This window comes from Perca fluviatilis, chromosome 7, assembly GCF_010015445.1.
Source record: "Perca fluviatilis chromosome 7, GENO_Pfluv_1.0, whole genome shotgun sequence".
NCBI classification, from domain to species: Eukaryota; Metazoa; Chordata; class Actinopteri; order Perciformes; family Percidae; genus Perca; species Perca fluviatilis.
The window spans coordinates 912953-928289 of record NC_053118.1 but is presented as its reverse complement, the minus strand read 5'-3'; the positions used below and the strand labels follow the sequence as shown (position 1 = coordinate 928289).

Genomic DNA, 15337 nt, shown 5'->3' with positions numbered 1-15337 from the left:
TGTTGGAGATGGTAAGTCCCTTTGGGCTTTTTCACTTTGTAAACCTATAACATGCGCAAAAAAGATGTATAACACAATAAAGGAAAGGGGAAAAGCTAAAAAGCATAATATGAGCACTTTAAGAAAGGTTGGTTGTGTTAGAGGGATGCTCCACAAAGTGAACCGTTAAATAATGTTTTTGTTCATCAACTGGGTTTACATGATTTAACATCCCTCTATATCCATGCTAATAATATCAGGAGTATTTGTTGGTGCCATTCTATTATTTTTAATAAGTCAAAAATAATGGCTTTGAATTTGAGAAGAGTGTCAGTTTCTGTTAAAAATGCCAAAAAATTCCACTGCATGAAAAGGTTTTGTTTGAATATAAGCTAATAAAATACCCATACTGCACTTGACAGAATTGTTCATCTGTGGTTAATTACTGTCACCTTCTCCTGTGTAGGACCATACAGGTGTTAGAGCACACTGAATAATTAAACCTCCAGTAGTGAGAAATGCATTATGGCCTGGCCTTTATAAGTAAATGCATTGAACAACTGATACTTTAACATGCATTCTTTTTAAAGCTGCACTGGCATGAAAACTGGTTTCCCACACATCCCATAATGTGTAGGTGGCAGATAAAAGTTTTGTTGCTTAGCAACACTAAAGTTTGGTAGCAGTTGAGTGTGTAGTCTGAGGTTACTCTGAGGTAAAGAAGGGCAGGCATTAGTGCTTTATAAACTGCTTTCAGAGTGAAGCATGCTGAAGTATTTCACACACAAATTCAAACCTGCCAGAGAAGGGTGAGCAATTTAAAAATCTAATTAGCCACAAGGGAAGGTTTATATAAGTACTACTACACTACTCTTCGGTTTGTCATTTCATATTTAAGTGAATTCACTTCACAGATCAACACAACTCTTACAAAGAGCTTCCCCTGCCATTAGAGGGCAGTAGTGCACTTACTTTCCTGTGTGACACAGAATCTCCACACTGTTGAAATGTCAGATACTGTCCTTATTTATTGACAACTGATCGCACATAGATACATTTATTCAATTGATTAAGATATGTTATATTGGAAGGCCTACTGGACCTTTTGGCACTGTGATCCTGAGGTGTTTCATGGTGTTCAGTACATTTTTCCTCATCAGTTATTCCAGAAAACCCTGCTGGAAATACTGTTAACTCGAGAGATTTCTAGGATATTGAAAGAGATGCTTGCCATTTTTGACATAAAATGTAAAACCAATATGGCCACCAATACTGCAGCTAAGCTGGCACTGGTTTGAATTGATGCCATGCATTTATTTCTATAAATAGAGATATTATTGAAATACCCAGGAGGAAGGATGCACGCACACACAGACACACACAAATCCACCAAAATGAACCTCCCAACAGACGGAGCTGGTCCTATGAATCGTCTGTTTGGCCAGCTCTGTTGCACATGAGTTTGGCTGCCAGCGATCCGTATGTCGTTGCCTCAGGCTGCACTTTGTCTGTGTGCCCCCTCCCTGTGAACATGGACAGCAGAGCTCATTAGACGGCGCCTGCTGCCAGGGTTGCAGACACTGGCAGTCAGATAAATCCAGGGTCACCGCCAGAAGATTCATAGTGTCACCGCTGGCTAATCAATACACCATAATCTTTACAAGTAGGTCAGCAACAAACATACTGTGTTGTGAAGAGAGACGATTAAAAGTTGATCAAAAACTTACTAGGAATTTTATCCATTGCGAGAAAATTGGCATCTTGTTGCTTTATTTTTGGCCTGTTTCGGGCTATCAGGAAAACTCCAAGGAAAGACAGAAGACAACTGCAAAGAGAGTTTCAGGGAGGACTGATGCCATCTTACAGTAAATAACACATTTTAATGAGCTGCACATACTGGTGTGTTACTGAATACTTACCCGAAAAGAAACATAAAAATGTTTAGTAAAGCCAAGCCTTCAAATTCCTGGTAAAATACTATTCCTGTAAAATGACAAAGCACATTGAAAAGTATTTTTACTTTCTATAGAATAGCAGAAAAAGTCATCTCAAGTGTGTTGTTTATGAAACAAAGCCCTGAAAATCGTGAGCACACGTTACACTGGGATGCTGAGAGGAAAGGGTTTGATTATTAACTGAAGAGTGTAGTACCTACAGATAAGTAGCAACACGGAAAATGCTGGATGGATCACGGACGAACCCTCAGAGTATCCTAATAGAAAACATTTTCCTCTCGGTGAGCGTTTAATTGGGCAGAACGTGGCGAGTGTACCTTCACTTTTGCTGTGCTCACTTTACTGTCCACAAGTCTACTGCTGTGACCGCCTCCCACCAAAACAATCATTTTCTTCAATGCGGAACAAAACTAATCCTAAAGGAATCCACCCCCAGATGTTCTTAAGCTGCCAGATATAATACATCAGCAATGTGTTGTTCAATGCAGTCAATTGTGGGTTATATGCGTAGGTGGAGAGAGCAATAGTAATACCGAGAGCACTATCAGAGCAGGAGAGTCTCAGAAAAAAGGTGAGAGTAACTCAAATCACCAGATGCCTTGTGGCTCTCCCTCCTCTATGATGAATGTCTCCCTGGATGATTATAGGACATCAGTGCAAATGGTGGAAAGAAGCTGTTGCTCTTTTGTTCTAAGAGACTGATACCATAACATGACGTTTACTGTTGATGTTTTGGACCACTGGGACATTTTCTGCTATCACACTCCGCTGAAGCTGAATTGGAAATAGCTAGAAATTATGTCATGTCACCCGCAATTTATCTATTAGAAGAATAACAAAGATAAGGGATTTAGTAAAGTAAGGTCCATTGTTAATCATGCTATAAATACTGCGGGGCTTTTGCTGAACAAAGACTCCTAAGTGGTTCACATATACAGGAGTGAATCACCATCTTACTGTGGATTATGTTCCACTGTTTTGAGTCATCATGAATCAGTTTCATCTATTGCTTGTTTTGGAGAATATCTTTATCAGAAAAAGTGTTGAGTTTGAGTTGGGATTTGTTTTTCATATTGCCAACAAATCAAGATCAAAAGCAACGATGCATATTTGTCTCGCAATATTTTCTGACTACCCTTCCCTGTTTGTGACACTCAGCCCATTGGTTACTACTGAAGACGTGTCTTATTCTTATTGGTCCATAATTTATGAGTAATTTCATAGAATTTTACTGGAAAGAACAATGTCATTTAGTCCAAATTACAGGAAAAATTGGAATGTCCTTGAAAGTCAACCACATTTTAAACCCAATTAAATTATTCATTCATTCATTATTGAGTTATAACTGGAAATATTTCCTTTATTTTACATATATGTTGAATAGTGTGCTTTCCTGTAGGTAAATCTTTGCATGTTCAGATGAACACACTAAAAGAATAATGCTGCTAATTGTAATTCATTCATTAAAAGTATTTGTCTCCTTTTTAACCTGTTATAGTGAAATACAAGCTCATTAAAAAAAACTTTAGCCACGCTGCAATGTTGGCCTGTTGGTTAGGTCAACCACTTGGGTCCAAACTAATGATCTTAAAAGTTATAATATGCAGTGTTATCCTAACAAACAATGTATAGACTAATAAAAAAAAAACTGTCAATCATCAAATATGACCCATTAGAAGTGTGTTTGTATTTGCAGAGACCCTGCCCTCTGTCTGTATTTTCTCTTTTCTTCTTATATTTCTGAATGTGGGACGTTTCTGGGCGTCAGCAAAGAGCTGCTGTTGTTTTTTCAATGACGCACACGTCTAACAGACACACACACGCACACACACACACACACACACACACACAGAAACAGACAGGATGAAGCTCTGCATTCACTCATTATGCGACAATGTGACACCTTCCCGCGGACGTGTGGGTGTGCTTATTTGGGCTTTAGAACATAATTGCTGTGAAACTAATTGTTATAGTTGTATTCCTCTGATCCACTCTGTTTGCGCTCCCTCTTTTCATTCACGATCTAGCTCGCTCGACTTCTCTCTCTGGCTCTAAGCCAAGGGGAGCGGCCAACGTTGAACACTGTGTTTACAGACTGACAGTAAAGTGATATTCACTACATCTTACACTTAACAATCACATACTCATTTGTCCAATACCTGAAAAACTGACATTCCCATCAGCCTCAGCTGTACTTTGTATTAAAGCGCAACTCTTGCCAAAATGCAACCTAGGGTCTTTTTGTGAATTTACCTGAGTCAAACTTTCGTTTAAAAGCATATTTAGGACGGAAGCGCCACTTTTAAGATTTACGGTCTTTTCGTTTTTCGGTCAAATGGCCTTTTGAATGGGAGTAATAGGGGCACTTTTATGCTAGCCTCAAAATAGCTTTTTTTAAAACACCAGAAGGCTTGACACAACATGATACTTTGCTCCAAGTATCACCAGGGGCTCTACACACGAACTCAAGCGTTGACAACATTGTTTGTGTACCCAGAGTTTACTAAAAAGAAAGGTTTTAAACAACTCACCGTAGCTCTTGTTGTTTCCGGCTGCTACCACCTCAGCAGTCAAAATGAGTCGATATCAAAACAAGTAGCCTCAGATTTAGTATATCCCTTGTACACAGGTGTAGTTAAGGTGTAGAGACCCTGGTGATACTTCAGGCAAAGTATCATGTTGTGTGGAGCCTTCTTAGTGTTTTAAAAATAGCTATTTTGAGGCTAGCATAAAAGTGCCCCTACTACTCCCATTCAAAAGGCCATTTGACCGAAAAATGAAAATGCTTCCGTCCTAAATATTCTTTTAAACGAAAGTTTGACTCTGGTACATTCACAAAAAAAACCTAGGTTGCATTTTGGCGAGAGTTGCGCTTTAAGTGCTAATAAGCAAATGTTAGCATGCTAAACAAGGATGGTAGACATATGCTTACTAAACATCAGCATGTTAGCATTGATATTGGGAAATATAAGCATGAAGTTAGCATTTCGCTGAAAACACCACGGGGCACTGTCATTTTTAACACTACTCAACATGAATTAGTTATGCATTTGTTGGGGACTATTCAGCCACAGATTAATACATATTTAGTTTGCTAGTATTTGTTGCGCCAGGACAATGTACGTGGGATTGACTCAAAATAAACTACAGTGGCTATAAAGGATACATGTCACCTGTTTGGACAACAATGTTATATCAGGCTATGCAGAATAGCAGTATTGGATCAATTCATAGTTGGTGTTGGTCTTTTCATAGGATTTGTTGACAATTAGAAACGTGTCTTATTTAAATGGAAAACACAAGGCAGTGAGTAAAACACAGAGTGACAGCTTTATGCTTGACATACCTGCAACAATGGCACTTGCGGTGAAAAACACAAAGTTGATAGGAACCACCTCTGTCGCATCAAACATTTTCATTGCCTGATTGAGAAATCTGTAGAGAGAGGAGAAAAGAAGACTTCATAGATGCAGTGAATACAATCACCTTGGTTTTAGAGACACCATTGCGGCCTATTCATTGATCATAATAATGTAGGAGCGCTGCAGGTTCAAAGTCACCATATCCAATTGGAAAGTCAAAATTAAACATGACGGATTTGAGCAATAAAAAAGGTACACAGAGGAAGAGAAAGAGAAAACCTTGACTAACTTGATCTGGAAGGCACAGGTGGCGATCATGACGACAAGCATGACATAGAAGATAGGGTAGATGAGCTGCAGCTGGCCTTTTATCGACTCGGTGATCATCCCTGACACAGCTTTGACTGAGATGACTGTCTGAGAGGCTGCAGTGACACAGAAGCAACAGATCACCTCAGCATTTAGTTGTACAATTTGGAGCGATAAAGGACTTCCTCACTGGTTCATGGTGATTTGTAGGGGGGGTGGTAGTGGTTTGTAAGTAGAGTAAGAGTTTTAGTGAATTATTTTCTTCCATCATGCTCTACTCAGCTCAAACAATAACAGACCAAGAGTCCATTTTTGGTAGCCAGGCAACAAAGCAACCTCTGACTACATCAAATGGTTTAATCCATAACCTCTGACCTCAATCAGACAGCTTCTATTTGTTCATACCTAACAGGGCCACCAGCAGCATCACAATGATGATGTGCTTCACATTCCTCCTCTTGTACACATAGAGCAGGATACAGAAAACGACAATCTCTAAGAACTGTTGAGAGAGAGAGAGAGAGAGAGAGGATACACATTAATTCATTCCATTACCTCAAACTTTGCACAGAAAATGAAAATCTGAAATTGTACTTTTACTGACCATCCCTATCTATATAACAAAGCGCTGTATGCAGGCAGTGAGCAGCGTGCTTTAATTGAAACAAATGTGGCAGAACCGTGGCAGAAAAATGAAATGAATTGCTAACTTTAATGAGGGCGGCCCAGGGCTGTCCTTGTGAGTCCAATAGCATGTATTGCACAGCTCTAACAGATGGAGAATAGGAGAATAAGAAAGTAGAAAAGTAGACTTGAGGAAAAGGAGCAAGCTGACCTTTTAAATGTCTCTTAAAAACCACCTGTATCTCTGTAAATATGTTAAATAGAGGGCTTATTTCAATGGATTTAGAAAGAGCTGGGTCATTTGCTATACCATTTAACACTACACACACTGTTACTAACACCAACACTGTTTAATAGTCCAACTCCTTCCAGATGAAATCATATGTATTACTTCCGGTAATGATGAGAAGACAGTGATAGATATTTCTTTTCCTGTGATTAATCCCCAATTAGAGTTTTGCCCGTACAGTTGGAGGTTTGTTTCTCCGCAGACTGATGAGTATTCACCACGCGTCGCCGGAAATGGAAAACAGCATACCCTTTTACACAGCATCAATCACTGCAGCCAGAGGCAGCAAGACTATCTCATTCTGAAAACATCTGTTCGTCCATCTGTATTTTCTTGAAATCAGCGTGGACATTTCTCTTTTTTTGTTTTTCATCCAATTGCAGTTTTTTTTGTTTGGTTTCAGCACAGTGTAGATGAATAGATTCAAGAGTGAAATGTGGTTGAGACAAATGCTGTGCCCTGAATAATGATGGCACACATCGACTGTTTATACTATTGGCTAGCACCCCCGATGGGCATCCCCCGTTATCCTTTTAGGTTCATCTCTGCCTGGTTTGATGGATTATGTGCAGATAATCGGTTGTTCCACAAACAGTAAAGGGAATATTTAGAGTGTTTTGGTGTGATAATAACAGTTTGCGGTTGACAAAATAACAAGTTGAATCAACACCTCTTCAGACAGTCAACAAAATGACTATGTGCTTCATAGAAGGATATTTTTCTCAGGGGTGACTTGGTACATCTAATGGTTTATAGAAGTAAATACCGTATAAAATGACAAATATATGAATATCAGAACTGCAATATGCTACATATCTTCAGTGGTGTTCAGGACTTCTATTAGTAGTTTCCTGAATAACAGATCAAAGGTGTTCAACTTTATAGCACAGAATATAGTGATTCTCTTCACACCTCACTCTTGAATTACACAGAGCACTGTATTTCTACAAGAGAAGTTTAACCTGAAAAGTGGAAAACACAGAGCTCCCTCTCTCACTGGGAGTCCTGGCATCAATGGAAAAGCAGCAGGATATGACCTTTTACTGCACAAATCTTCCTTTAAAAAAGTCAAGGTTGTTATCGACAGAGACTAGTGTTACCATTTGCATTTTTGTGATAAGCAGGTTTTGAGAAAAACACTTTGGTTCAGCTCTGTACCAGATCCGTGACTATAGTAACAGCTATGTTTATGCCATCTCTGCCTGAGGTGAAATTGGAGTAGGAGAGCATAAGGGAGAGTGTTAATGCACTTGCAGACCTTGAGGTTGGACCAGTATTTTTTTAATACTAAGTGCAAAAACATAGACAATCTTAGTTTTAATGGACTTGCTCCCCACATCACAAACTCCATAAAACACACCAGCCGTACAGAGAACTGACCTCATCCATATTAGTCACATGAACAAGAAAAACAGGACATATTTCTTGGGGGCAAGGATTAATTACATCATTCTCTGAGGTCAGGTCATTCATCAACTTTACTTCAGCTCTTTGACAGAGGATTAATAAAAATTCAATACTTTAATTAACCCTTAAATGTAGGCTAACCCTCCGCTTGCTCCTCTCCACAGGGAGGTTAACGGTATGAATAAGGTAACTAACAGCAGGACAGGAGCTAGTAGGAATACAGTGACAGTTGAGGACATTTCAGTGGTGTGATGCCATAAGTAAAATATACAGCAACCACAGACTACAAAATAATGGACAAAGCTTCTGGGCCTAAAAAGTGAAGTCAATGCGAAAGTGCCTTAAAAGCCGCATTCTATCTCATTTCCAGCAGGGGGCGACTCCACTGGTTGAAAAGAGAAGTCCATTGCTATACAAGTCTATGGGAAAATGGCCCTACTTTTCACTTCATTTATTACCTCAGCAAATATATTGAGTTTATGGCCTCATTTGCTAGTTTCAATTGTTCTTGAATTGAGCATGATGTTCATTTTGTAAATTATGGTCCCGTTTATTTTAAAATAGTCAATAATGCAGGGGATGATTTAGGGCCCAGCTACACACTGACCTGTCAGATCATGATAGAGGCTAAGCAATGGTAACCATGGCACTGTGTACATTAAAATAGACCTGAACTTGTTTTTGGGGGTTGTCCGTGTTTTTGTTTTAATCTTTGACCCTCTCAATGTGTGTTTTCACTTTATCAAAGTTAGTTGGGACATTTTGATTGCCTAGAAATGCCTTATTCAGTGTTCTGCTAACCAAGCTAGCTAGCTATTGCTAGCGTTAGCTGGTAACTTAAGGGAATGTTTTTGTTCTTTTCTGTAGCCTACTGCCGTACATGCAGATGAACGGCGCCTGTGGAAAACTGGGAGGTGCGCATTTACCCTCTTTAGTGTTCAGCTTAGGGCTGTGCTATGGAACTCAAACAACTCTGGCTTGGCCGGGTCATCCTCCCCAGCTCCAACCTCTCGCCATAAATTGTCGCATCTGGTTCCAAAAACCAAACCAAACTCGAGGCTTTAAAACGGCAGTCCTCAAACCAATGGGTGACGTCATGGATGCTACATCTACTATTTTTAGGTCTATGACAGCGATCCATTTGGACATACAAACCGTAGCTCCAAGGAAACAAGAACATGCTTACACATTACTAGACTCAGGCAGTTCTAAAGGGTTACGTACGAGGTAAAGCAGGAAGTGCCAGCTGACGGCATAGTACTGGACCAGATGGGCTGTGATGTGTGTGGAAGTGTGGGGGGCAAAGGTCACCAGAACATATGTCCCTGTTATTGCCAGGGTGCCACCTATAGGAGAAAGAGAGTGGAGAGTGATGACATTGTAGTGAAATAGTTTTGTTTCAAACTCATATGTGATTGCAGAACTAGTTGCAAAGAATTTAAACTCGCCCGTTTTAGCAGCCAATATTCTCAGATTCTGGACAGCAAATATATGGCTGTTTATAATGAAGGTGATTCAAGTGATATAAACCGTCACTCTAAAATAGAAAAAGAAATCTTGCTATACAATTTTTTTCAGATAGGTTGGTTCAACTTTTAAAACTGGCACTAGCCTACAGATGAACAGTGCCCTTCTTTTTAGTAACTGAATAGTTTTAAATGAAATATGACTTGACCAAGAAGCATACACACAAAAAAGTTTTTTAGAAACCAAGTATTTTACTTAAAAAGTTAAAACATTCAGTCTACATGTCTGCTAGTTTGCAGACAATGCCGATGTCATTAATCACATTCCTTTGCCTGGTACAGCCCCTATATCACAGTGACATTCATTCCATTATTGGCGATATCACTATATGTGATATATATTTACATCCTGTCCAATGGGCATGAACAACCCTTTTTTCTCATAAACCATAATTGAAAACTTACCTGCATATCTTAGCAGCCTACCTCAGTAAAAAAAAAAAAAAAAATTAAGACTAACCTTGAAAAACGAGCTGGTGTAGTTAGTTACTCTGTCAAAAGAAGGACCTTTAATGAGTTTGCCAAATCCTTTACTCTTGGGCTTGGAAAACAATTTACCTCATTCACTGAAACACTACCACAAGCTGAATGGAGCGATCATTTTTAGTTTTCATCCGTTTTTGTCACTCATCTTTTACATCTTATCTGTTGTTCGTTTGTATAATCCTTTGCAAACGAGGCAGTGCTGAAAAACGGAGCTTGCTCAGTGATTTCCCCCTTCATAAATAAATGTTTCCAATATGTGGCTGCAATTACAAGACAATAGTTTGACAGGCAAAAGAATTGCTGATGATTTATCCAGGAAACCAACAGTATGCAGGGCTGTGGGGTGCTGATATAAATGTCCAATCTAGCGGTTGTGACTCATAATGACCATGTCATTTTGGAACAGACTCTACAAATTGTTATGAAAAACAATATTATATATATGAAATATAGTTCCTCTGTCACAAGATGTATTTTCTTCACACTGACATAATCTCTGAAGTCCCTTTGATATATCTGAATGTTAGTTTTCAAGTCAAAGCAGCAATCTGAGAGGACACGTACCGTATGTCCTTAATGATCGAGTGTTTGCTTACCAACAATGTCAGAGGGGCGCACCCTCTCCTTGAGGAAAACCACCGATATGACAGCGCTGGCTGGGAAATGAAAATATATTCCTGTTAGTTTAACCACCAATACAACATGCCACAGTTCAAATTTAGACTACTAGAATATAATATAAGACCTGGAACACAGTTTTATCTTGCATTTAACACAGTCTCGACATCAAATAATTTGAATTTTAGGTTGAAAACAACTTGCTCTCTTTGGTTTATCACAATAACATACCAATCACGGCTTGTCCCTGGACAATTAAATCATAATTGTTGTTCAGACATTTTTTTCCCCTTCATATTCTGGATTGATTTCTTTTTTGATGCAACAAGTCAGTTTAATCACAAGCAAGATCAGATAATTAACTCAATATTGACTTCATAAAAATACCAATTACATTAACAGTGTTGCAGACAGACTGTCTGTATACATGTATATTATTGTTGGATAATAGTAATTAGATTTTACTGTGCAAAGTGAGAATATCACTGTCATTTCTCACATATATATTGTATGTACACACAAATCATATGCATTTACACATACACACAAAGCACTACTGCACATGTAGAGACTATACAATGTAAGTGCATGTCTGCATAAATAGATACACACACAATGCTTGACATGTTTATATTGATCAGCCTGATGACATCTGTCAGCTTGCTTAGATAAATGGAGCTCATTAGGACATCATGACACCAGCATCAAATTATGGCAAGATGTTGTTCCATGTCACATTTTTCATCAACTCATTTATCAATATCATTGTCAAAAACCGCAACGCTGAAAAGCAATCAGTTTCCCATGAGCTAAGGCTCAGATTAGTCTTCTTAATGTTTCCACGGGATATGCAACGAACCGAGGGAGACGCATAAAACATACAGCATTTGGCTGTCACAGAGACGGATAGTGAGACAGAGGCAGATACGCATGCCGACACACAGACATGCAGATAAACAGGCAGGTACACAGATGGATGGCCACGCAGGCGGACTAACTGGCTGAGACAGAAAAACAAACTAGAAGACAAATAGGCAGTGGACAGACTGACAGGGAGCCAAATAGATACAGTATGCAAGTGACGGCAGCCTGTCAGCGAAGAGGTTAGTTTACATAACACACTGTGGCTGACATATTGGAGGTGCTCAGCACTTAACAACACTATTGAGTACCACTTTCTTTTTTTTTTCATAATTTTATGTCATATTGATTGTTATATATTCCACCAATATTTCAGCAAAACCAGCTGTGGCAGCTTAATTTGCTGGGAGAATTTGGAGACACCTGCAATGAATGGCTGCCAGCCAGCCAGCCAGACGGGCGTGCAGGTGATGGCATGCAGACAGAGACAAATTGAATGAGAACATGGCTGGAAAATACAAAAAATAGACAGGCAGTTGTGTGTACAGGCTTTGCCACCATCATAAGGAGATTAGCTACAGAAGACAGACAGCTCAATATGCCAGAGACACACAGGGTGTCACGTATTGGATTACTGTGGTGTTGTGGCATGACAGACAGGTTCTCAATGTGGATGTTAAACATTGACTGTAGAGCACATTAGCAAATGCTTCCACCTGAAGGTCGATTTTAGGCAACGCTAATAATCCCTAGCCCAAGCCAAGGTTTACTTTGACACAAAATTTGATTTATTATAATAATAATTTTCCTCAAGTATGCTCAGTGTCTGTAACTATAAACAAAATCTTGCTGATAGAGTGTCTTTAGGAGCAAATATGTGAAACTAGGCAAGGGTGTGCATGATGCCTCGGGGACATACTGCCAAATTGGAAGTTTATAAAGACTCTCCATGAAACAGTCAGTTGTTTCATACATTTCATACTGCGAGCGTGTTCACATATACATTTATGACTCCTCCTTTGCCTCTGGGACCAGCTGGATCGAACACGTAACCATAGCAACTCTGTACAAAGTGAGATTCACACAGCTTGATAAAATGAGAAATTTGGTAACCTCTAGGGAACAGTTCTGTCACTGCTACTGTGTGTGTTCTCTCTCTCTCTCTCTCTCTCTCTCTCTCTCTCTCTCTCTCTCTCTCTCTCTCTCTCTCTCTCTCTCTCTCTCTCTCTCTCTCTCTCTCTCTCTCTCTTTTTCTCCTCCCTTTGGTCAAACATTCCTTTACCACACGGTAAAGACAACATGAACAAAGCAGTGAAAGCTGAGCTGGCATATTCCAGAGAAGCTCAAATACAAGAATTGTTGCCACATTGCAAATATTGTGTGTTCACAATGTCACAAAATATGGGGACTTTTAACCCTCCTGTTGTCCTTGGGTCAAATTTGACCCGTTTTCAACGGGTTTTTTTATATCAGAAATATGGGTTTCTTTCAACCAAATTGCCCAAAAATAGCATGTATGGTTCCATACAACGTTCTTTGAAAGTAGAATTAATGATCAGTTGAATTTTGGATGTTTTATTCAATTTTATAGCATTTGAGATTTTTTTTTTTTTTTAAAGTTTCAAAACAGTGACTTAACTTTGACGGTCTGTGATTATCCATCGACATATGCTCCTCTGATATTAACTATTTAAAATAATCATAATTTCAATTTTTTTAACTAAAAACAAATGGCCATAATTTCGTGTAAATGAGGTTTATTGACCATGAATTCAAAAATCTGTGTAAAACTAGTGGCAATAAGTTGGTGTTAGTGGTGTATATACTAGTGGTAGTAAAAGAAAGCTCCAAAAACGTTGAAAAAAGTATTAAAAACATCAAAATAGTGGTCAATTTCAATTTTGACCCGGGGAGGACAGGTTGCATGGTCGGCAGTAAGACAACAAAAGACAACACACTCTTGTCCCGGATTTCAGAAATTCTTGAAAAATATATATACAGTTGTGTTCAAAATAATAGCAGTGTGATTTAAAAAAGTGAATAATGCTCAGAATAGTTTTTAATTCCATAATATCAATGCATTGGGAACACTGCACATTCAATTCTAAATCAAAACATGACCAAAATTGATCAAGTTTGTGTTATACCTTTACAGAAAGTGAAGAAAAAGGAATATTAGGCTGTTCAAAAAAATAGCAGTATTTGCATTTTTCTTTACAAACTCAAACATTTACTGTATAAACTGAAAAATGTCTCAAAGGTTTGCTTTACTTTGAATCACTGCACTAATATTTAGTTGCATAACCATTATTTCTGAGAACTGCTTCACATCTGTGTTGCATGGAGTCGACCAACTTCTGGCACCTGTGAACAGGTATTCCAGCCCAGGACGATTGCACTACATCCCACAATTCCTCTGCATTACTGGGTTTTGCCTCAGAAACAGCATTTTTGATGTCACCTATGGGATTGAGGTCTGGGGATTGGGCTGGCCACTCCATAACATCAATCTTGTTCATCTGGAACCAAGACTTTGCTCACTTACTGGTGTGTTTTGGGTCATTGTCTTGTTGAAAGACCCATTTCAAAGGCTTGTCCTCTTCAAGTATTTTAATAAATGCAATATGCGATAAATAGGCCAAACACCACAGTATGAGAAACATCCCCATAACATGATTTTTGCACCACCATGCTTTACTGTCTTCATAGTACTGTGGCTTGAATTCAGTGCATGGGGGTCGTCGGACAAACTGTCTGCGGCCCCTAGACCCAAAAAGAACAATTTTGCTCTCATCAGTCCACAGAAGTCTCCTTTGACAAATTTCTACCTATTCAGTACATGTCTTTTTTTCAGCAATGGGACTTTGCGGGGGCTTCTACCTTTAGCTTTACTTCACATAGCCTTCTTCTGATCGTAACAGTACTCACAGGTAACTTTAAGTCTTCTTTGATTTTCCTGCAGCTGATCATTGGTTGAGCCTTTGCCATTTTGGCTATTCTTTGATCCATTCAAATGGTAGTTGACCATTTTTTCCCACGTCGTTCAGGCTTTGGATGCCATTTCAAGGCATTTGAAACTTTCTAAAAATGTGATTTTTCACAATTTTCCAACGTACATTTCCTTAATTAAAGTCAAATATCTATTTAAATAAATAAAAATTTCACATTGTGATAACACATCTTAGTCAATGATACAGTGCTGCAGGTCTGACATCTACAAGCAATGATGATGGAGGGTGTGAATCAGTTCTCCCTCCATTTTTGCATGGGATGACATGGTATCTGACGGAAAGAGCTGATGCTCTGCTCCATATAACAGTGTTTGGGATGAAGCTAATAGAGACCGATGGGCTGTGTGGATGGAGACAGTAGTTACTGCTCTCCATGGAGTGTTAGCGTGTGTGTGACATGCAGGGACAGGCAGATGACAGCAGTGTCATCAGTTCTCCCGATCCCGTCCCTTTCCTCCTCTGCCTCGGCTGTCCACTCTGTATATATCTCTGCCTGTTGTCTTATTTCGTTCATATCCTTATTTTTTCCTCTTCTTCCTGTCACCTCACCATCTTAGTATCCAAGATTGCAGAGAAAGTGGTAACTGAACAATTACCTGGCATAAACTAAGGACAAGCCCCACTCCATCCCATGCAATTCGGTTTTGGAACAAACCTTGAACTGAAACGACTAATTGATACTTCATTGAAGAAAAAAAAACAATAAAAAACTAGACAGTGACTTGATAAAAGCATTTCATACAGTAAATCACAATGTTCTTCAAAACTGTCCAATTTTAATTTATCTTTGGATGCAATCAAATGGGTGGAGTCTCATCTAACTATGAGAATATAATGCACCATAGTTAAAAACAAGACTTCATTGTTTGTTGATTGCTCTGTTGGTGTCCCGCAAGGCTCAATTCTAAGA

General features: G+C 39.0%; 1 protein-coding gene across 2 annotated transcripts in view; it reads right to left on the bottom strand.

The window, feature by feature from the left end:
- Positions 1-981: 981 nt before the first annotated feature.
- Positions 982-15337, bottom strand: part of LOC120562169 (NIPA-like protein 2) — a 41041-nt gene continuing 26685 nt past the window's right edge. For both annotated transcript variants that reach the window (XM_039805713.1, XM_039805714.1), the window contains exons 4-11: positions 10534-10593; positions 9150-9271; positions 6011-6107; positions 5586-5721; positions 5281-5369; positions 1899-1962; positions 1707-1804; positions 982-1502 (exon numbers count right to left, since the gene is read on the bottom strand). In XM_039805713.1, the coding sequence (XP_039661647.1) occupies positions 1402-1502; positions 1707-1804; positions 1899-1962; positions 5281-5369; positions 5586-5721; positions 6011-6107; positions 9150-9271; positions 10534-10593 (767 nt within the window). In that variant the 3' untranslated portion in view covers positions 982-1401. The remainder of the gene's footprint in view (positions 1503-1706; positions 1805-1898; positions 1963-5280; positions 5370-5585; positions 5722-6010; positions 6108-9149; positions 9272-10533; positions 10594-15337) is intronic.